This window comes from Eubalaena glacialis, chromosome 4 (genome assembly GCF_028564815.1).
Source record: "Eubalaena glacialis isolate mEubGla1 chromosome 4, mEubGla1.1.hap2.+ XY, whole genome shotgun sequence".
Taxonomy (NCBI): domain Eukaryota; kingdom Metazoa; phylum Chordata; class Mammalia; order Artiodactyla; family Balaenidae; genus Eubalaena; species Eubalaena glacialis.
In genome coordinates, this window is record NC_083719.1 from 42579154 (window position 1) to 42602859 (window position 23706).

The 23706-nt window shown below is 37.9% G+C and overlaps 2 protein-coding genes across 3 annotated transcripts in view; one reads left to right on the forward strand and one right to left on the reverse strand.

Moving 5' to 3' along the window:
- CDC20B (cell division cycle 20B) overlaps positions 1-12154 on the reverse strand; it is a 62276-nt gene extending 50122 nt beyond the window's left edge. The window contains exons 1-2 of the mRNA XM_061187792.1: positions 12092-12154; positions 11747-11809 (exon numbers count right to left, since the gene is read on the reverse strand). Of these exons, the coding sequence (XP_061043775.1) occupies positions 11747-11809; positions 12092-12154 (126 nt within the window). The remainder of the gene's footprint in view (positions 1-11746; positions 11810-12091) is intronic.
- Positions 543-4926, forward strand: GPX8 (glutathione peroxidase 8 (putative)). 2 transcript variants are annotated; one of them, XM_061187790.1, is made up of 3 exons: positions 543-763; positions 1361-1622; positions 4654-4926. In XM_061187790.1, exons 1-3 carry the CDS (start codon positions 560-562, stop codon positions 4815-4817), a joined length of 630 nt encoding a protein of 209 aa, XP_061043773.1. In that variant the 5' UTR covers positions 543-559; the 3' UTR covers positions 4818-4926. The 2 variants fall into 2 exon arrangements, with proteins under 2 accessions (XP_061043773.1, XP_061043774.1); XM_061187791.1 differs by lacking the exon at positions 1361-1622 and having other exon boundaries at positions 4654-4804.
- Positions 12155-23706: the final 11552 nt, after the last annotated feature.

The following is a 23706-nucleotide window of genomic DNA, read 5'->3' on the forward strand; positions in this document are numbered from 1 at the left end:
TGCCTTAGCTAGATGAGGTCATAGCGAGTAGCCTTTTCAGAAATTTCACTGCCCTTTTCACTATAAATTCCTTGAACTCATATAGCATGCTTAAGCCATATGCATTATATATACACATATAATATTAAATTCCTATAGATCATGTGTCATACTAATAGACCAATTTAATTGACACTCTGAACTATTCCTGGGTATTATACACCCAATTCCCTACATCCAGTCACTTGCTGGGAGCACCTCACAGCTTTCAAGTTACAATGGCACCATCTTCTGGTGAAATATTTTCTTTGTTGGGCCGATATTAAAGAGCTACCAAAAATGTCCTGATTTTTCAAGCAAAAATTGCAACTGACATCATATATACATTGATATTCTTTAGAGCTTTTTACTTCATTCAGGAGTTTCACTCCGTTCTCAATCTGAGAAAGGTCTTTCTATTCCTCAGCAGTGAGAGGAGCTAGTCTGTCCTTCCTGACTTTCCGTTACACTAAGCTGGTTTCAAGTTTCAGCTCCTCCTTGAATTCCAGCCTGCTGAGACTTCCCTCTAGAATCATCCAAAATGGAGCCTCTCACAGCCTACTCTTTGAGATGTTCAGGGCCCAAAGCAAAGGTATTTGCAGTTTTGCTGTCTATGGTTCTATGTACAGTAATGTTATTTCTTCTACAACTAAAATTCCTAAAACCTAAAATCAACAGCTTTTATACATTTGAAGTGAAAGATGCAAATGGAAGAACGGTTTCTCTGGAAAAGTTTAAAGGCAAAGTAAGTTGCATCTTCTGACTTTTATTTCTGTTGTTTGTCCGTGTTCTCTGCTTATTCTCTTAAGAGTCCATTTTTCACTGTTAAACGGTCATATTATAATTTAGTCTTCAAAGTAATGTTATTAGTATATCACTTTAGCCATCAGAGCTCTCAGTTTATATACTTCTAATTGATAACTGATTATGTTAACTGTTTGCTTTAAGTGCTGGATTAATACTTTAAGTTGCTTAGGAAATTCTTAGAGTTAGTAATGTGAATATGGAGTATTCCATATAATGTGAATATAAAAGTATTAATTCCATAATCTAACAACATTAAAAAGCACTCTATCAATAATCATATTTTATCTTTTATTTTAAAAAAAACTTTAGTTGAGTACATAGGGCTTTTTCAATGGTCGTGATTTTTCAGAGTTTTAACTCATGCATCCGCCTTATGATTTTCAGCAGAATTGGGTATATCTAAAAATATGAGATAACCATCTATCAAAGGTTGTATTCCTCCAAAATGGTTTAGGATTTTAACTACTTGCAAATATTTTTTTTTAATCTTTTATTTGCTTCACTTTCCGGTTGGATTTTTTTCTTTTTCCGGGAGGTTGCACTAGTTGTAAACGTGGCTAGTGACTGCCAACTCACAGACAGAAATTACTTAGCACTGCAGGAACTGCACAAAGAGTTTGGACCATTCCACTTCAGCGTCTTGGCTTTTCCATGCAATCAGTTTGGAGAATCGGAGCCCCGCCCAAGCAAGGAAGTAGTATCTTTTGCAAGAAATAACTTCGGAGTAACATTCCCCATCTTCCACAAGATTAAGATTCTAGGACCTGAAGCAGAACCTGCATTTAGATTTCTTGTTGGTAAATATCTACCTTGCCTCACCAATTTAATGTTTTTAATTGCTTTTCATTTTTAAAACAAATATACCAGGACAATACATTCATTTGAAATGTTTTAGTGGGAAAGTTTTATAAAACTATCAAAGAGCTAGATTCTCATCCTTTGTGACTTTCTAGAAGTTATGCTTCCCTGAAATCAATGTTTTAACTTCTTGGATGGCAAAATAAATCTACTCCAATGTATTTTATTTTTATGATCATTTTCCTGAAGAATTTACTTTAAGTGTGGTCATGGCTATTTTCACAAAATATTTCAATTCTCATTTAACTAGCATGTGGGCAAATATCCCTCCCCAATATTAAAGCTATACATCCCACATCAATATTGCTGAGCATTATTAGTTGAACTTATCTTTGTGGTTAATTTTATGTTGCCTTACTTATCTAAGATATTATCCTCAAGGGTGAATAATATCTGTTTGCCAGGTGGTTTTTGGTAAAATTCAAAGCGATATATCTTGATTTTTTTTTTGGAGGAAGGTAGTGTTAGGCTATCTCTGTAATTAAGCTAGCTACAGAAACCTATTTAAAGATTTTCCAGCGTAAACGTGGTGCAGTATAGTGACTAAAAGCTAAACTTTGGCCCCAGTCTGTGTTGAAACCTCTGCTCTTTTACTTTTGCTGGGTGGCTTCAGGCACATAATTTCCCTGTGCCTGTTTCCTCGTTTGTAAAATGACGTTATCAATAGTATCTACCCCCTAAGATTGCCTGGAGGATTAAGTGTGTTAATAATAAAAGTAAAGAACTTATTCACATACAGCTTACACTGTGGCAGACACTATTCTAAAGGACATTCAGCTAATGTCCTCTCACCTAACTTTTATAGATGACAGCCTCAGTCATTTTCACTGTGGGTAATTTGAGTTTTGCTAAAACCATGACCTCAGCCAGGCAATCAAGCTTCCAATGAAACAAACCAGCTAATGATGTTCTATAATATTTCATTTAAGTATGAAATCAGAATCGTCCAAAAACATTATATTCAGTTTCTAGGGAAAGTCAATATAATGCCTAACACCACGAATAGCAACTAGAGTGAGGTCTTCATTCCTTTTATTTCCAGGGTGCCCAGGGGAAAAAAAGCCAGAGCATGTGCCCTGTAATCATCTCTCAATTATAGCAGCCAAATACTTGGGCACAGTAGCTCGTAGGTTCTTCCCCTTTGTCACTAAAAAAGCTTCTGAAACTCCACTCAAAACTCAAAAAGGTAACAGTGATTTAAGGTTTCACTAAAGTTAGATGAAGCTCCAGAGACAAAGATTATGAGTTGACGGCCAAATGAACATTAGATCTTTGAAAATTGGCCAAAATGGACAGTACCTGATCATGCACTCACAAACAAGATGGCTCTGTACAGGTGTACAGGTTGTTCACTAAACAGGAGTAAGGAGGCAAACGGGGGCTGAAACACAGGCGAGTGCAAGGTATGTGCCGAGGGACTGTCCCTACCTGGAAGGGTATCTTTTTCTAATTCACACGAAGATGTTACACTGACTAGAGAGAGCCCTGCCCTGACGGGCATTATCTTTAAAAACACATTTTCCATCATAGAAAGTGGCTAATTTTCAAAGCGATTTTAAGAAGGCTTTAGTTAATAATATGATGTTCATACCAAGTCACTGATGTTTGAGCTAATCAGCAACACTATTAATAATGAAATAACCAGTGTAAATGCTTGGCACAGTACACAAAATAAAACACATATAAGTAAATATTAGGCTACTTTTCATTCGTTATTTTTAACCTATGCTCCCGCATTTGTTCTTTCCCCAGCATAAAGCAAAGTATCCCTCAATTTTAAAAACTCTAGGCAGTGTGTTCCTTCTACCTACCTCATCAGCAACGTTTTTGAAAGGATAGTTAACATTTGTTTTCTCCACTTCCCTGTTTCTGCTTCCTTCTTAGATCACTGTGTTTGGCCTCTCACTCCATAACTCTCCTGAGCCTGGTGGGTCTCGCTGCCTGTGACTTCTACTCTGGCCCCTTCTCTTCCTCCCTTACAGGTTCCTCTTTTCCTCCACCCTTAACTCTGTTGATCCTCAGGATTCTGCCACATCCACATGGGCTCTCCTTACTCTGTCCGCTTTCCCTGGGTGAGCTCTTGCTCTTAAGCTCTGAAGCCTCCTCTGATTGGGTGTCCCACATAACCTGAATCTCCTTGTGTACAAAAATGAATTTGTCATCTTCCTCCTAAAATCTGTTTGCTTTGCCATGTCCCCTATTTTAACAGGACATTCTCTGCAAATAGGAAGGTCTAGATATCAATCTAGGCTCTACCACTCACTAGCATGTGACTGTGAGTCCAGGCCTCCATTTTTCTCATCTGCAAAATGGGGATAATAATAATATCCAATGTTTACAGGGTTGCTGTAAAGATTAAAGGAGAGGATTCATTTAAAGCATTGAGCATACATTACTAGGCACATAATAATTATATTTTTTCTCATGTTAGTCAATAATAATGCACACAAATCCTGTATGATATAAATAGAAAAAAGCTTCTACATTTCTTACCTAAATTAAGATGTATCAAAGGATATCTACAATTATTTAGAATTCCTTACTATATAATATGCAATATTATTAAAAACATATATATATTTACTACAAAAAGTAATCCATACATTCCTATTACCAAAGACATTTAGAACATCACTTTATCTTAAAAAAAATGTTAAGAAACTGAAAGTTTTCAGCTAGTGACAGGGTAAATTTTTTGTGGTGGAGATCAACAAATCTAAAATAAACTAATTTATTTCATTTCTTGATTCTAGGTCAGTAGAATCATCAGTGAAGTCACCAAGTATATAGAAATCTGGTTACACAAACTTTGAGTTGTTTTGTTTGGGTGTTTTGCTTTTTGTTTAGTTTGGTTTTTGAAATGATGACAATCCTAGAACTTGATTCTAAAGTTGTAATTTATGCAGATACTTACAAAAATGAAAATCTTGACAAAGAATTTACTCATGAAAATATATTCTGATATTTTAGATTCGTCAAAGAAGGAACCAAGATGGAATTTCTGGAAGTATCTGGTCAACCCTGAAGGTCAAGTTGTGAAATCTTGGAGGCCAGAGGAACCCATTGAAATCATCAGGCCTGAGATAGCAGCTCTGATTAGACAAATGATCATAAAAAAGAAAGAGGATCTATGAAAATGCCATTGAATCATTCTAAGGCAATAGTCAGAATACAGAAATGTCTCCGTGAGGGTTTGATCCCATTTTAAATACTCTGACAATTAAATGTGGCACTGAAGGATGACTTTCCTTTTATGTTATCTTGTCAGTGACTGGTAATGAATGTCCCCACGATAGAGATGTTACCTAAAGCAAAAATGAAGAGTAGCCAAAGACTCTAAATGAAATATATTAAATACTTCATCTGACCACACTAAATAATTCAGAATACAGTCACCAATGTGCTTCAATATCCTATTCTCTGACTTGACATTTTCTAGTGTCGTTCTTGATGGAAATGCCAACACACTAGACCACTGTTTGAATTCAAGACACTGTGTGACATTTCCAGAGTAACTAATTATAAATGATTATTTTTATGTAATGAAAAGCAAAATAAACATTGAAAATGTGAAATATAGATTCTAATCCTTATGTATTTTTATTTGTTTCAGGTACAGGACTTTGGGTTTTTGGGGGTTTTTTTTTAAGTACAGGTTCATGGTATGTTTTACTACACCTGGCCAAATAGTCACTTATAAATGACATTATCACAATATTTGAAAAAGCCTTCATCTTTCTCAATATTTTTTTCTAGAAGCAACTCAAATTCCATAATTAGAATATTAACACTTGAGTCAGTCTGTATTTTTGAGTGAAAATCCCAAGTGTAAGAAAAAAGCCATGAGTATATGATCATTCAGCTTGATTCCCCTTCAGGTTAATTTTGATAAATTCCTTACAGGTTAATTCCTTACAGGTTTTGGTTAATTCTCTACAGGTTAATTCCTTAAAGGTTCCTTACAGGTTAATTTTGGTTGCTAATCTAGTCAGACTAGATTAGCCATTTGGAAAGAATTCAATGCTGCATCATTCTCATGGCTGTAATAAGAAGAATCAACTGCAAACAGTCAAAACTCTTAATGAAGAAAAGGGAGTGATTGCAACTACATGAGTCTTAGAAACATCAGCAATCACTGAGCCTTTTGATAGAGTCACAACATACCTTTTCTCCCAAAGTCCTGATCATTACGTTTTGTCAGCCTTCTAATTATTGGGTAAAAAAGCAACCTGCCAAGTTGATGAAGGTTAATTATTGCCCCATGAAATATATATTCATTTCATAAAGGAATTAAACAGGAATACTGGAGCCAAAAAAAAATGTGAAAAAACAGTCATGTAGAATTTGGCTAAGAAGGAAGACCCAATCTAAATAACTGTGAATTGGCTCTCCAATTCTGACCTGATGAGTGAAAGTGAAGATTCTTTTTTATGGTGAAATCAGTAGTGTCACCTCAGTAAATAATTCTGCAAAAGTGTTTAAAGGTCTTAAAAAAATCAAATATATTTCCCGGAATACCTTCTACTTCAACATATATGTCCAACCCCCAACTCTGAATGTATTTAGTAAGCTCTCTGATGGGGGTGGAGGTGTGGTTCCCCTCAGGTCAAGAGGATGTGCAGAGGCACCTCAAGAATAGCAGTCAATACGGTTAAAATAGTATGTTTTATATTATGTGACTTTTACCACAATAAAAAAGACATTAAAAAAAAAAAAAGAATGGTGGTCACTGTGTGAGCAAAGCCCACTTCTACCTCTCACCAGCAGCAGGGCCTTGGGCCAAGCTCGACTACTTTTCAGTTTCCTCACCTATAAATTGGGGGTGGGGGTCAAAGTGAACAAAAAGCCCCTTCCAAGTTCCCAAGGTCTTTCAAGTGATCAGGAATCAGTACTAACCTGGATTGTTGTTGAAGAAATGGAAGCCACCTCACTAGTCTATCTGCCTTTTGCAAGCTTGCCCCCGAAAGCCTGTTAGCAATTTGAATTCTGGGCCTCTAAGCAAAATTTTATTTAGGGGCTTCCCTGGTGGCGCAGTGGTTAAGAATCTGCCTGCTAATGCAGAGGACACGGGTTCGAGCCCTGGTCTGGGATGATCCCACATGCCGCGGAGCGACTAGGCCCGTGAGCCACAACTACTGAGCCTGCGCGTCTGGAGCCTGTGCTCCGCAATAAGAGAGGCCGCGATAGTGAGAGGCCCGCGCACCGCGATGAAGAGTGGCCCCCGCTTGCCGCAACTAGAGAAAGCCCTCGCACAGAAACGAAGACCCAACACAGCCAAAAATAAATTAATTAATTAATTTAAAAAAAATTTTTTTATTTAGGATAATCCCTCCAAGTGTTGCTTCTGGAACACTCCTGCTGTTTACCCCTGCTTACGACTTCCATGAGTTCATATCAGTGCTCCAGGACGGCGGGGGTGTTTATGTGCTCACAATCGGGGTGTGAGCAGAAGTGTATCTGCCAGCACCACAGAGGTTACGTAGACACCCCACTACCAGACAGAGGGCAATGCGCTGGGGGACGACCAGGACTGTCCCAGAGAACGCAGCTGGGATGTCCATCCTGCCCCAAATCACTAGTTCTCTCCAAAGCCATAAAAAGTGGGTTTTTCACTTATGTATCTCCAAACTTGGTTGCCTTATTCAACCTATAATGTCTACTAGGTTAGGCTTGATTCTCTCCTCTTGTCCCTCTGAGTATGCAGGGAAGGCAGGTAGGGATTTGAAAGTGTGTCATACAGGTGTCCATTCAGGGTTCTGTAACAACCAGGCTATGTGTGAGGAAAGGGAGGAGAGCCATTTGCTGATGTGCTGCCACCCAGACCTCAAATATCTCATATGAATACCGTCAGGCAAACACACAGAGAAAAAAAATGCATTTTTCTTGAACTGAGCACAATACCTTCTCTATCTCAGCATCAAAAAGTCTGGGACATAAACTGCTACGAGCTGCCTGAACTGAGAAGTATAACAAAAATAGTAGGCATCCCATAAAAGAGTATTCAGCAGTTGTCCTCCTGACAAAGGAAAGGGACAAAATCAAATGCTTTTAACTGTGGTTAATAATTCATTGACGAAGTTTGTTTTGGTTTGTTTAATTTGGGAAGTGGAGAGGAGTACTTCCTACTAACTCCTGATCATCATCTTATGGCAGATGTAAAAATACAGAGTGTTGGAGAGCGGAATAAATATGAATTTGCCTGAAATATTCCCTAAAAATTGTACTTCATTTTTGAAATTGCGTACTAATTATAGCATACCTATAGTATGTATATATGTACATATACATAATTCTTAATAACTATAGTATATATAACATATATACAGTGATGACTGGTAAATGTTTAACAACCAAATCTCTGGAGGAGGAGTCCCAATTTGCAGCATTTGCAATTTCTATGGTGTGAATGCTCCCACATGGTCAATTTTAATCTACTAATGGTTTGATAACTGGCTTGTAAAATTTCTGAAGATTTAACGATCAATTCTCACAGACCAGGATAAGCTGGCTCCAGCACAACAAAATTTTTAAAATCAGACTTATGGTAATAAGGATTTCCAGAGAGAAAAATCTAAAGCAAAAACATATCACATATACTCTTTATTTTTATTAAAAATATATTATTTTGACAGGTTATATATAAATGTGGATGTATATGCAGTTATACTGAATTATGAAAAGCTGCTAACATTATAACTGTATAATCACACTATAATCTAACAACGTAACTGGATTGCCTGCAGGTAATTTCAAGTAGGAAAACACTCCAGTAAAAAATAAGGAAAAAAAAAATATATATATATATATATATAGACAAAGTCTAAGAAGGAAAACAAAAACTATTTCTCTACATTTATTTTCTTTAAACATATTAACTGTTTCAAGACTGCCCGATATGAGCGGGAAGGTCTTGGGTGATCCCTGTACAAAATCATGTGTATTCCTGCTAACGTGTTCCTTTGACAGAAAAATGTCATGTTTGGTGCAGCTAATATGGGGACGCTCTGTATTTATCCCTCAGCTTGACTTCATCTTCCCCAGGGAATAATAAAATCCTAATAACTGTTACACCAAGAAACTAACACATCACACTTCTTCCCACTCTTCTTGTTCCCTCCTCCCTCTGAACCGTTAAGGCCACACCTTGCCGAGGGAAGCATTCTCTTTTGGGGGCAGAGGCTGTGATGGGAAGCAATTACATCCCCAGCACCAGTGAACAGCAGTGGCTGCCCCCAGAGAAGATACTTCCAACCAGCTTTGCCTCCCTCCTCCTCTTTTTTTCAACCCACTTCCGTCTTCTCTTCCTCTGACATCCCAAGTGTGGATCCCTCTCTTTCCTTCTCACTCTTACAAAAACGTTTTCTTTTTGAATTTAAACATTCAATCGCCTCCTTACCCATTGATCTCCTTGTTTATCTTTACTACAGTCTATTCTTTCTCTCCTTTCTCATCATCTCAATAATAGGAACTGAACTATGTATTCTGTTTATTGAGTATAAATGTTGGCATTTTACGTCTTGCTCTTTAAAAAAATTTTTTTAAAGTAAAACACAAAGGACAAGCCTTCTAAATTTAGTAGGTTTTATTTTTATCAACAGATCAGTGATTTTCTATAGAAAATAACATGTTGAAATTTAACCTTCAAAAAAACAAGATGAAAACAATGTTTACATTAAAGGAATACTTAAACACAAAGATGCTGAAAATGGAATGATACTAGGCAACAACAAAAAGAGGATGAGATTTGAAAGTAGCAAAATGCATAAGAATCAAATTATAGGTATCTCTTTAACCCATGGTTCTAGAAATGTTTACATTTAAATAAGGTAGGAATTTAATTTTACCCATAACTTATAAACCAATGCAGTAGAGAATGTGATACATTTCTCACTTCTCATTTAGGGTGTTAATAATTGACCAGACCACCAAAGTCAGTTCCATGAACTTGCTGCAAATGTTTATACAACCACAGTGTGTCTGGGACCCAGCACACACCTGACATGGCTCCATGAGTCAAAATGGCCTCCAAGGGAATGAGAAAATATTTTAAATTATATTGTGCGGTCAGTTCTCCCCCTTCACAAACTAAATATCATGCTCTCTTCCAAACACTGTATGAGTCTGTGATTTTACAGAAAATGAAGACTCAAGGCAAATCTTCCAAACAATTCAGCCCCATCCCCTAACCCCCAAAATCCCCAATTCTCTTGATATTCAAGTGAAAATGTTTTAGTTGACTGACTCATCTGGAAAGTTACTTCAATTCTCCCTTTAGCTGTACACACACATGGTAATTGAGACCTACTCTAATGTCAAATTAAGAAACTAATCATCCAGAAAGAATTCTAAAGACTTAGTTGAAAATTTGAGGAAACATTTTAGGTTTTCCATTCCAAATTGTCATTATATTCTAAATTTTATATTTAAAATAAATATATAATTTCACAAATACTTTAATACTGTCTACAAGTATTAGAGACTCCAGAATATTACCTGAAATTTTTAAAATAATTAATTGGAGTAGTTTCTTCATCATTATAAAGTTGTTTGTTGTATTATAACTGAAAAGTAGTAATAAGCATTATGGTAAAGAGTGACCCGGTTCATGGCAAAAAGTACACATACACACAAACATACACACATATTACTTACAGATTTAATTATACTCTGATGTTCATTGTACATGCAATAAGATAGCAGTTGCATGTTAGCTGATGCCATTCACATATTCAACCAGCTAACAATACACTGCCAACCCATCACACACAGGTAACCAGTGTACTTCGTTAACAAGAAGAATTTATCCAGAAGCAAGTGGCAGGGTAGTTGTGGCTGCTGAATTGACCCAAAGCAGCCAGCTAACAATACACTGCCTACCTGATTCAGGTCACCACTGCTTTTCATGGCCCATAAAGTCACTGAGGCTAAATTTGTAACATGAAACAGTGGCAGAACTTTCATCTTAATAGTCACATTAAAGAAAACTTACAGACAAAACCTGTTCCTCCAAAAATACTATAAGAAATAAAACCAATATTTTCTGTAATCTATTCAAAAACTTAAAAAGAAAACTTTCAAAATACTTCCACTTAGCTTTTACAAATTAAAGGCTCGGATACTGCTATACAAGTGAATTAACAAAGTTATACATAACTGTAGCTTTTCCCATTACTTCTATTTACTGACGAAAAGACCAGTTGTCTGTATCAGGTAGTCAAATATCTAGGAGTCATGGTGATACAAAAGGTAGGCAAGACAAATCTTCAGCTTTGTTTGGGAAAAATAAATATTAAAGTATTTAGGGAATTTTAGGAGTCAAATGTCATTTGTTTTCTCCGGCTACAAAGGCTATTAGTCTTTGCATTCTGAAAGTTATGTGTTCAATTTATTGTGTCACCAATTAAATACAGAAAAATTTAAAGAAGGTCTAGAAAAAAATCTATAAAACTGGTGATGGGTTTGAAACTAAAATCTATAGGTAAAGACTAAAGGAATGTGAACTATTTACCAAGGTGAATCATGATAATGATTTACACTGATTACAAGAGGAGCTAAAGGCCTTTGGGTTCGGACTTTCAAGGTGAAAAAGTACTACATGGGATCAACTGTTAAATTACTAACCTAAGGGCCGTAGATTATGCCACTTCTCCTCTTGACCACAAGATAGCACCATTTCCGTTTCTTTGGGGGGCAAGCTTATGAACGCAACAGAGGGGAGTGCAACTAGCAACTGTTAAAATGAAATTATAACAGCCAGCTAAAGATGCACTGCCTACCTGACACATCCAAGCGTCATCTTTTGCTGTAGAGGCAAAAACTAGAACATAACGTTCAGATTAAAATGATTACCATTATTTGTCAGTCAGAGATCTTCAGTTTCTTACAAAAATGTTTTAATATATAGACTCTTTAATATATAGACTGTAGTTAGTGATAGTGTGAGTTTTTTTAATTTTTCATATTTTCAGACCAGTTCATACTTCCAGCAAATATCTTTAGCAAGAATTAGTTTGTTCGAGGTCATATTCAAGACAGAGAACTGGAGTAAGCACTGGACACTCACCTTGGGAGAATCTTGACCTCTCTTCTGTTTCATGTCTTTGGCGAGCACCCGCATGACCTCCTCCTTTGAAAATACAGACAACATATATGAATAGAAACTGTTTAGGAAAAGCATAATATTAGGCGTGGAATGTTTCTAGATCCTTACTTAGTCAAACTGCATTCACTTTTTTTTGGAAAGAAAACAGGCACCTCCAGAATATAACTAAATTACACAACTCAAAATTAAAATCCGGATTTAGAGTTTTGAACTACCTCTTGGTCCTAAACAGGTATTATAAAAGGTGCCTTCGACGAGAAGTCCCTTTAGGGAGTTGGGGCGAGGAAACAAAAGGGCGTTACTCACCCATAGGATCTCTTCTTCGGTCCGGACCCTCCTCCGGGCGGTGCGCTCAAGTTTCCACTCCATCTCTGGAGGAGTTTGCCCTACCTGGCTGGAGTGTAGCCTCTCCTCGAACGCTTTTGGTTTTGCCCCCCAGTTCAAAGCCAGTCTTGACGCTTAATCGTCAAACCTCTGGAGTCTTGTCCCGCAGGACGATCATACTTCACCCCTAACCTCCCATTTTTCCTCACTCTTCCCACCGCTCCCAGCGAGCTTTCCCCAGGGTACGGTTTAAAAAGCCGGCGGGGCGGCAGCCAGAGCGGGAATCCCCCTCTCCGGCTTCTCATTGGCCGGCGCTGCGGTGACGTCAGAGCCCGGGAGGGATTCCCCCTGCGCGCGCCTGGGTCCTTTCTCTCTCTCCCTCCCTCCCGGCCGGCGGCCGCGCCCCGCAGCCTCCAGCTCTTTGTCCGCGGAGGCGCGCGCAGGAGCGCCAAGCTTTGCCGCGAGCGGTGGCGGGCCTGAGCCGGGCCAGGAGCGGAGGGCTGGACAGCTGCAGGAGGCAAGGCGGTTGGCGGGCGAAGAAGCGGGTTCTGGGAGTTCACGTTCTTTCCATTTTAGAAACAAAAATGTTCTGTAATAACGAACCCTGCTCCCTTTTCCTCGGCCCCCACTTCTCATTCTCCAGCCCCACCATCCTGCCTCTTCCTCTGAGGGATCGGAGGGGTGCATAACTCTCCGGCCTCCTCTCCTTTGACGCTAATCACCCTTTGCTTAAGCTACTGAGTCTAGGCATGTTCCCTCAACGTGTCATCAGCTCTTTCTCCATCTTCAAACGGACAAGAAAACGTGGCAAGATTTCTATGCTAATGAGAAAGGGGGGGGGGGAATCATTGACATATTTATTCAAGAAATTCTTCTTTGCTCTAACCATTTGGCAGTGGTCAGGTTCTCTCACTTCAGCTTCTGAGCTTTCTCCCCTAACAATGGTTAGTGAAAGTTGGCGAAACGGCCAGTGACGGGGAGGACCTGATAGGGAGTGAAGACCCAGCAAGAAAGCTGAGCAGACTGGGGGCTAAGTGATAAAGGAGAGGATGATATTGGGGGTTGAGGGAGAGGTTTGAGGGAAATGACAAGGAGCCAGATGGGCTGTGCACACCTGAGCTGCCAGGAGAGGAGAGTTGTGCCGTATGGCAGGAGGGGAAACTGTCTGGGAAACCTCTGACAGTCTGGCAGCCTGCTTTTCCCCCCTCATTACCTCCTCCCTCCTCTTCCCCCCCCCCCCCCAATTGACATTGGATTGCTTTCCCTCTAATGCAACATGTAGGTTTGTGCATTTGGGGAGGGGGGAAGGGTTAATAGATATCAGGTAGTCAAAAGGGTCAGTGATTTTTAAAATCTAAACTCATTTCTCCTGCTTTTCTTCATACTGAAATAAAAATGGCATCAAGGCTAAGATCCAATCTTAGACCAGTTTTCCATTTACAGTGATAAAGGGTTAGAGGAAATGCTGCACAGGGTAACTTAATCTTCAAATGAGATTTATCAAAATGCTTGCTAGTCAAATAACCTTCGAATTAAAAGATCTCTAAGTTTCACCCACAAGAATTCCACTTTCCTTGCAGTGCATTCAAAGGATACTCATTCCAACTTCCAGTAAATACTTTCAGCAAACATTGAGGCTAAGTAAAGTGAAATATCGTTGGATAAGAGTCAGAAGTATTGTTGATTTAAAGGATTAGTTTTCAATACCAACTAAAAATAGCAACACATTGAAATAAAATGAAAACCTTTTAATCTTAGTTCTATTTAAAATACCATTTTATGTTCACCCATTTATAAGAATGGGTACAAACATGGGAGTAATAAAAACCAATTCAATTAATGAGCTTGTAAATTCATGTAAATTGGGATTTCAAATCCCATGTTCCTTACAAGTACTAAGAATAGTGAATTATTCATTTAGAATTCAGTTATCTATAAGTAATACATTCAATAATTCCATTTTAGCCACTAATTCCATGGCATATCACACAGCCTCCAAATGCCTTTTCCCCCCTAGTGTAAAGTAGAAAAATATTAGTCAAAATCTTCCTTTTAAAAGCTATTGTGCATTTAAATATTCAGATTGAAATTTAACATCAGAATAATGTCAACAGAAAAATCACCATTTGGCAAACACCACCTACTGTCTCAGTCAGGAACCATGAATGCTAAAACTGGTGTGCATATGATGAGGATGTTTGCCTCCTATGATTAAATACAAAAAGAAAAATTACAGCTTTTCATTGGACAAACATGGCAGACACCACCTTAACAAAGTAATCGATTAAGGTCACCATTAATGACACACGGACATCATGTGCCTCTTGATATAATGTACTGGGAAGGGTACAATATTACCTCTGTGATATTTTTGCCAAAAAAAATTATAACTTGAATAATGAGAAAATACTAAACAAACCCAAATTGAAGGACATCCCCAAAATAATTGGCCAGTAGTACTCTTCGAAAGGGTCAGTCATGAAGAAAGACTGAGAAACTGTCACAGATCAGAAGAAACTAAGTAGACATGACAACTGAATGCATTATGAGATCCTGGATTGAAACCTAGACCAGAAAAAAAAAAGGACATTTGTTGAATAATTGTAGAAATGTGAATAATATCTGTAGATTAGTTAATAGAGTAATAGTAATGCTAATTTCCTGTATATAATCATTTATTATGCTTAAGTGTTAACATTTAGGGAAGTTGGGTGAAGGATACAATGGGATTCTTTGTACCATTTTTGTAACTTTTTCTAAATCAAGTTAGTTCAAAATGAAAACTTAAAATAAAAAAATTAACATCATGTGGTCATACAAATAGAAAAACTATGGTACACCTGTTTAGGAGAAAATAGATATATTCTATAAACATTTTATCTCAATTTGTATCAAATATGTTTTAGGAGTAATGACTAGTTCAAATGTTCAGGTGCCTGTGAGTACCTGTTTTCAAAATGTTTCCTCTTTGAGAGTGGGTTTGGGAGGTAGATTTGTAATAATGAGAAAGGCTGTGAGGACTCCTCAGCAAGGGCAAAGGCCACTTGGAAAGACTTCGAATAAGAAGGTGAGGGGGAAACAAGTAGAGTAGTGAGGCAGAGAGAAGGGCGAGTGGGAAGAAGCTTTTGCTGACTCATCTCTTGCCCGTGCTCTGAGTCTGAGCAGGTCCCTACCTATGGGAAGCAAAAGGATAGCCAAGCTTCCCAAATGCAGATTTTTTTTTCAATTACATGATCACATTTTCATGCTATCATGTTAAATAGCTCAGAAATGTACAACGTACTAATTAAGCTCCCTCCATCCGCTCTCCCAAGCTACTCCTTTCCCCAGAGCATCGTCAGACCTTTTCCAGGGCATTTACATACATACACATAGATAATTTGGCGCTGTGAATCTTTCTACATAAATGGGATCTTACTATACTTATCGGTTTTGCAACTTGCTTTTTCTACTTCACCGATTTCAATTGCTTTCCAGAAATGCAAACCGGAGAGCTCCTCATCCCCAACTCCAACGGTCGGTTGTCGCGTCCCTCGGGCCGCTGCTCCTCCCGCCGGGCTGGAGGCTGGTCCCGCGTCCCGGCCCGACCTCCCCCGGGCGCCCCACCTCCCCTGCGCCAGGCAGCCCGGCTCGCGCCCCCAGCTCCCGCGCGCCAGCCCGACCCTCCCTGCGCGCTCCTTACTGGACAAAAGGGACGGTTGGGGTTCGCTCCAACGGTCCCCGGGGCACGTGCCCCGCCAGGTGGTGGGTGGGGAAAGCGCCACGCTGACGGGGATGTATCCAGCTCCAGCCTGCGTGGGACAGGAGGGGACGCTGGATGAAGGGGGACTTCCCTCACTGCGGAGGGGCGAGGGGAAAGGAAGGGAAGGAGACCATCGTGTCCTGGACTAATAAACTCTCTGAGCGTGACTGCTCCCCAGAACATATAGCTCAAAATAGCGCTGGGGAAGGAATCAGTGAATCCCTTATAATTCAGACTATGAGTAGGACTCTAAAAACGTAACCTGAGAAGGTTTTAGCAACGTAAAAAAGCCTCAGTCCGAAGAGCAGTCAATAAAGTACGTCACCTCTGGTTACATGACATTATTTTTCAATTATAAGTAGTTTGTGTGTACGCATACTGTCCCGTTACTGAATGATTTCTAAGTAGTCTGTCCTTTAAAATGTCTTTCTCCAACACAAAATAATATATGGTGAACCAAATAACTTATGATGTATTGCAGTGAAACTCTCACCACAGTCACCAAAAAGTTCAAGAACTGAGCAGAAGTTCAAGATATGAGAAAGTCTGGGTAACTTTGTAAGTAACTCAATAATAACTAGAAAATAAGACTTTCTATTTTAGGTTGTTGTCCTGACACTTTCTAATTACCTTCTTACCTTATGAAGTACTTCTAAAGTTTTCAATAAGTAGATTTAGAAAGCATTAGAGATTAGGTTAATTAGGTTAATATATACTAAATGTATATATTAATTTAGAGATAATTACATATTATAACATAATTTCTTCCCATCCGAGAACATGGGATGACTTTTCTTTTGTGCAGATCTCATTCTGTCTCTCAATAAATGTGCTCTCACTTTGTTCAAAAAAATAAAGAAAATAAAAGAAAATAAAATGTCTTTCTCCATCCATACCCCAACTAATGAAGATGGAGAGTAAAGTCTGCCCAGCTGAAAGCACGAAAATCATTATATCACTTCACCTCCAACCACTTCAAACATTTTCCCCTTCTCTTTTTCTCTGTGGTATAGCTCTTGCATAGGGTACTAAGTTACTTCCCCACGATTTTAAAGAATGTAAGGAAACTATCAAACTGAAATGAGTACAAATCTGTATAAAACAACTGATGAAGTCGGGCTTATGAACATGGCACCCTCCTCAAAGAAAAGAGGGCTCATAAATGCTCTAGACCTGATAATCCTTTTACTAGATATCCTACCAGCACTTCAAATACAACATAATCCAAAACAGAATTGAGAATCTTTCCCTATTCCCATTCTCCCCAAACCACCTATTCCTCTGCATGTACCTTGTTCCCAGTATCACTTATCTTCCTTGTGCAGCAAAGTCAAAGCCAGCCTTAACGCTCTCTTTCCCATGTGCCCAAATCCAACTATCAAAGACGGTCATTTTCACCTCTGTAGTATTGATTACATCTGTCCTCTTCTTGAATGATTACAAGAACCTAACTGATAATTCAACCTCCAGTCTATTCTCCTCTAGTCCATTCATTTAATATGTTTATTTGCACACAGCAAGTGCCATGCACTAGGCAAAGTAGTGGAGAGCCAGTGACAAAACTATAGAAGGCAATAAACACTATCTTGCGCTGATCATATTTCTCCCCTGCCCCAAATCCGTGAAAGGATCTTTCTTACGCATAGAATTAAGTTCTAAACTTTCTAGCTCACATACAAGTCCTCTATTATTTTAACATCTCTCTACCTTTCTTGCATCATCTCCCACAATCCCACCAGCATCTCCGGTCCCTCACAACGTAGGTAATGCCCAGCATTCTCCTGCCTTCTGGCCTTTGCTAAAGCTGCCTCACCTTTGGGTTCTTTTTCCCTATCTTCTCCTGGCAATCTTACCCATGAAATTTCAGTTCCCATTTCCAAAAAGCCTTCTCAGATCTTCCTAGTTGGAATTTTTTTCTCTTCCCTAAGTTCCCATAGCATATCTTTTGTACTGTTTGTCTACTTAGTTCCAGCGTGTGTGTGTGTGTGTGTGTGTGTGTTCTCCACTATGTTGTAACTCCAAGAATACAAGGATCTTGTCTTTTTCATATTTGTGTCCTCTTCAGAGAATGGCTGTCTTGTACATAGTAAGCTTTGTACATCATTGTACAATACAATATATGTTTGTTGAATTGATTTGTAGATGAGATTATACCTTTCCTAAATCATGGAACTAGGATTATAGAGTCACAAAAGAAAACCTTAACATGGCTATGCTTAGAATGTAATAAACTCAATTTTAAGAAATTTGTGAGTTAAAAGGTGTAGTGGAAAGCAAAGGTGCTTGGGTAAGGTAGACCTGGGTCTTCCTAGGCCTGCCACTTGCTAATTGTGTGATAGGTATTGAAAATGATATTTTGCCCCTTTAAGTCTCAGGTTCCTCATCTGCAAAATGTGATAATTATTTTCTACTGTACATATTTATGATGAGAATTAAGATAAATCATAGAAAGCCCCTAAAATAATAAATTTTTGTTTTGAGATAAAGTAATGGTACTTAGATGTCTAACTTTAAAAAGTATTTGGATAATAAATATGTCTCTATAAAGCACTTGTCCAGAGAACACGATCCTTGGGCCCAGATCCTACACATAGTAGATTCTTTTTTTTTTTTAATACTCAGTTATTTACTTTTTTTTTTTAAATTTACTTATTTATTTATTTTTATTTTTGGCTGTGTTGGGTCTTCGTTTCTGTGCGAGGGCTTTCTCTAGTTGCGGCAAGTGGGGGCCACTCTTCATCGCGGTGCGCGGGCCTCTCACTATCGCGGCCTCTCTTGTTGCGGAGCACAGGCTCCAGACACGCAGGCTCAGTAGTTGTGGCTCACGGGCCTGGTTGCTCCGCGGCATGTGGGATCTTCCTAGACCAGGGCTTGAACCCATGTCCCCTGCATTGACAGGCAGTTTCTAAACCACTGCACCACCAGGGAAGCCCCATGCTTATGCCCCTTGCTGTGGTGTGAGTAATGAAGTCCTTTGTTCTCATCTGAAGAAAAAATATTTATAACTATGTATGGTGACACATGTTCACTAGATTTATTGTGGTGATCATTTCCCAATATATACAAATATCGAATCAATATGTTGTAGACCTGAAACTAATATAATGTTACATGTCAATTATATTTCAATAAAAATTTTTTTTAAATTTTGTTTAAAAGTCCTTTGTTTCTGACACAGGAGTCTTGTGTCTTTTGCCAGCACCCATTCAACAGTAATAGGCTAATTTATTAGACTGTATACAGGATAAAATCAAATCAAAGACCCATGTCCTTAAGTGAGAAGTTTTATGAGAGACTAAAAGAGCAGAAAACTGAGTCTTCTATAGCCATGGAATTTTTTATGCTTTCTCTTTTGTATCATTTTCATAGTTTGATTTCAAGATATCTGCAGATGGCTAGAAATTTAGATGTCAGAGAAATTTAGTTAACCCCCAGGGTTGGTAAAATATTAACAAGATCAAAATTATTATTTCAATCTCTGCAGAATTTATTTTTTTTTAAATTCTGAAATTATTTGGATACCTTCATTAAAAGTCAGTTAACTCAATTGTGACAGATAAGAATTTTAAAAGCCCAATAAAATGCATTAAAAGTTTGCATTCTAGATAGATGAAACTTGTTCCGTGGTTGAAGCTTTCAATGTAATTCCATTTAAGCCATCATATCCTCTTATTATCCTAATTGAAATAATGTGTTCAAAGGACCAAACTGGCCTTTATACTCTATATTTTGATTTAAATTTTTAATTTTATTCATTACATACATTTTAGTAAGAATGAAATAGGTCATATTCAACAAAATCGTTTCTACTTGATTTGTTTTTGTTTTAAATTCTGTATTGTTCTACTTAGCAAATTAAGGCATTTCCAAAGACTAAAGCTTGGTCTTTTAATCATTTTAATAATTTATGGAGTGTGGTGATATGGAGTCTTTAAAAGAGGGAAGCATAGTCTTTGTTCAGTGACGGAAGACATTACTCTCTGAAATCCAGGCTCATCCATCTTCAGTGACATGTGAGAGTTTCACTAATTTAACTTCTAGTTTCTTTCACTATAACTTGACCTTTAGTCTGAACAATTCTTGGTACTGAGAACCAGAAATACCAATAGCTTTATTGATTAAATAAGAGGATTTCCTTCATGAGGATATTAGCCATTTTTCTTAATTTTTTCAGTTGCATTTTTTTAATGGAAATTTTTTTTTTTTAATGTAAGGTTACCTTTAAAATATTTATTCTGCACATGAGAAAAATCTCAGGTCTTTTTTTTTTTTTTTTTTTTGACATGTGGGAATCTTAGTTCCCGGACCAGGGATGGAGTGCGGAGGCTTAACCACTGGACCGCCAGGGAAGTCACCTCAGGTTTTTTTTTTTTACTTAAATCCACACATGGTACTTGGTTTTTAAAAATGTTCATTCAAATACTTAAGCCTATATGAAGCACAACATAATGTCTTTGTTCCCATGTAGGAATTATTAAAGCACTAAATGACATAAGTACTCTAAAAAGCCCTCTTCTTATCTGAAATCATGTGAGGTACTTGGGATCATTAACATCTCAAATTTTACCTTTGAAAAGTTAAAGGCAGGATATTATAAACAGAGGGTCTGCCTATTTAAGACTTCACTAGCCCATGGCTTATCATTTGTATTTTTTGGTTGTATAGTTGTATAGTTTGCTTTTAAGGTACTGTTCAATCATCAAAAATACTCATAAGAGTTGAAAGAGTCAACATGTCTGGAAGAATTAATTCAGTAGTATCAAAATCTAAAATTACCTCTCCAGGCTTCAACAATGTGCCAAAATAATATTTCATCAAGCTAAATATAAAATCTACACTTATTCTTAAAAAGAAAACTCACAAACTAAAAAAATGAAAACAAAAACCATACTCTTCCAAGCAAAGGATGATTATGATGGAGAAAGAGAAGTTATGTTTAAAAACTACCATCATATAAGAAAGAATTGGGGGTTTTAGTTGACTACAAGTTGGTATGAGTCAGCAGGATGATGTCAATGTGGCTACCAAAAAAATGCAGGTTCTATTAATAGAAATGTAATGTTGGCACAAAAACAGAAATATAGTTCAATGGAATAGGATAGAAAGTCCAGAAATAAACTCACACACCCATGGTCAACTAATCTATGACAAAGGAGGCAAGATACACAATGGAGAAAAGACAGTCTTTTCAGTAAGTGGTACTGGGAAAACTGGATGGCTACATGTAAAAGAATGAAATTAGAACACTCTCTAACACCATACACAGAAATAAACTCAAAATGGATGAAAGACTAAATGTAAGGCCAGACACCATAAAACTCTTGGAGGAAAACATAGGCAGAACACTCTTCGACATAAATCACAACAATATCTTTTTTGATCCACCTCCTAGAGTAATGAAAATAAAAACAAAAACAAATGGGACCTAATGAAACTTAAAAGCTTCTGCACAGCAAAGAAAACCATAAACAAAATGAAAAGACAACCCACAGAATGAGTTGAAATGGAGAAAATATTAGCAAACGAAGCGACTGACAAGGGATTAATCTCCAAAATATATAAACAGCTCATGCAGCTCTATGTCAAAAAAACCCAAACAGCTCAATCAAATAATGGGCAGAAGATCTAAATAGACATTTCTCCAAAGAAGACATACAGATGGCCAAAAAGCACATGAAAAGATGCTCAACATCACTAATTATCAGAGAAATGCAAATCAAAACTACAATGAGGTAACACCTCAAACTGGTCAGAATGGCCATCATCAAAAAATCTACAAACAATACATACTGGAGAGGGTGTGGAGAAAAGGGAACCCTCCTACTCTGTTGGTGGAAATGTAAACTGGTATAACCACTATGGAGAACAGTATGGAGGTTCCTTAAAAAATTAAAAATAGAGCTACTGTATGATCCAGCAATCCCACTCCTGGGCATATATCCAGAGAAAACCATAATTCGAAAAGATACATGCACCCCAATGTTCATTGCAGCACTGTTTACAATAGCCAGGACATGGAAGTAACCTAAATGTCCATCGACAGATGAATGGGTAAAGAAGATGTGGTACATATATACAATGGAATATTACTCAGCCATAAAAAAGAATGAAATAATGCCATTTGCAGCAACATGGATGGACCTAGAGATTGTCTACTGAGTTAAGTAAGTCAGAGAAAGACAAACTTCATATGATGTCCCTTATATGTGGAATCTTTAAAAAAAGGGTACAAGTGAACTTATTTACAAAACAGAAGTAGAGTCATGGATGTAGAAAACAAACTTATGGTTACTGGGGGTAAGGGGGGGAGGGAAAATTTGGGAGATTGGGACTGACATATACACACTACTATATATAAAAAAGATAACTCATAAGAACCTACTGTATAGCACAGGGAACTCTACTCAATACTCTGTAATGGCTTATACGGGAAAAGAATCTAAAAAAGAATGGATACACATATATGTATAACTGACTCACTTTGCTGTACACATGAAACTAACACAACATTGTCAATCAACTATACTCCAATAAAATTTTTTAAAAAAATAGAAATGTAGTGTCCTCAGGAGAGAAATGTTACTCCTTCCTTTGTATGAGGCAGGCCATATCTGCAGATATCACTTTTGAGTATCATACTTCGCAACAGTTATCGATTGTCATAACCAGAGAAATCTCACAAGTATATTAAAGTATCTAAAAATCATGTCAGAAAAAAAATCATAAACTAGAAGGTAAATCTGAGAAAAATAAATCCAAGTCTGCCTCCTGGGAAGCCCAACCCGTGACACCATTTTCCTCATTCTCTCCTATGCAGTAGAGAAAATAGCCCTTCTCCTAAGGTTAATTTCTCTAGGAATTTTACCATCATCTCATCTCGGGATCCATACTGTAGTAGTAGTATCTCCCCAGCCCTCCCTGTCCTACCTTATTTGCAACCTTTCCCTTGGATTCATCCAATAAGCACTGAAATGTGTATAAATCTCCAGCTATTGTTCTAGACTATCCTCCCCACAGCTAAGCTTCTCAAAAGATTTGTCTATACCCCAGTCTCAGTTCCTGACTCCAACTCACTCCTCAACCTACTCACCATTACTTCCCCATTGCTACAGCCCATAGGTCTCACTTTTCATCTTACTTGATAAAAGTGAGCAATATTTGAGATTACTCATCATTCCCTCCTACTTGAAATTTTTTCCATTTTCAGCAACACTACACATTCTTGGTTTTCCTCCTTCTCAGTAGTTACTACTGGTTCATTCTTCTTACTAGGCTTTTGAAAGGTTTAAGTTTTATCAGTGGCATGCTGATAATCAGCTGGGAGGCAGGGAGAGACCTAAAATTTGACGTTTTTGCCAATTTCTCTGGTGTACATACTTCCACCATTGCCTATTTCAGGTTACCAACATGACATCATGCAGAGCAAATTGGCTCATGGAGCAGTACAGACCAGCTCCAGCCCACCACTAACACTGTACCTACCCTCCATGGGTAATCTCAACCTTGTCCACAGTGTCAGTGACCCATACCTAATCCAGGCCAATATGTTTCACAGGCACCTCAAACTTCTAGCTGGTCTGAACTAATGACCTTCCCCCCAAATCTTGGCCTCCTCCAATATGCACCAACTTAGTGAATGTGCCATAATCCATCCAGTGATATAAGCCAGCATTTTAGGGGTCAGCCTTGACATCTCATTCCTTCTCCCTGTTCAATCCATCACAAGGTCCAGTCAATTTTACCTCCTAAATTTTGCTCAGATCTTCACAGCCATCATCTTAGTCCAAGATACCATAAATTCCTTTTTTTTAATTGGAAAAAAAAAGATGGTAAAAGTCACAAGAGTAAAGTAAAT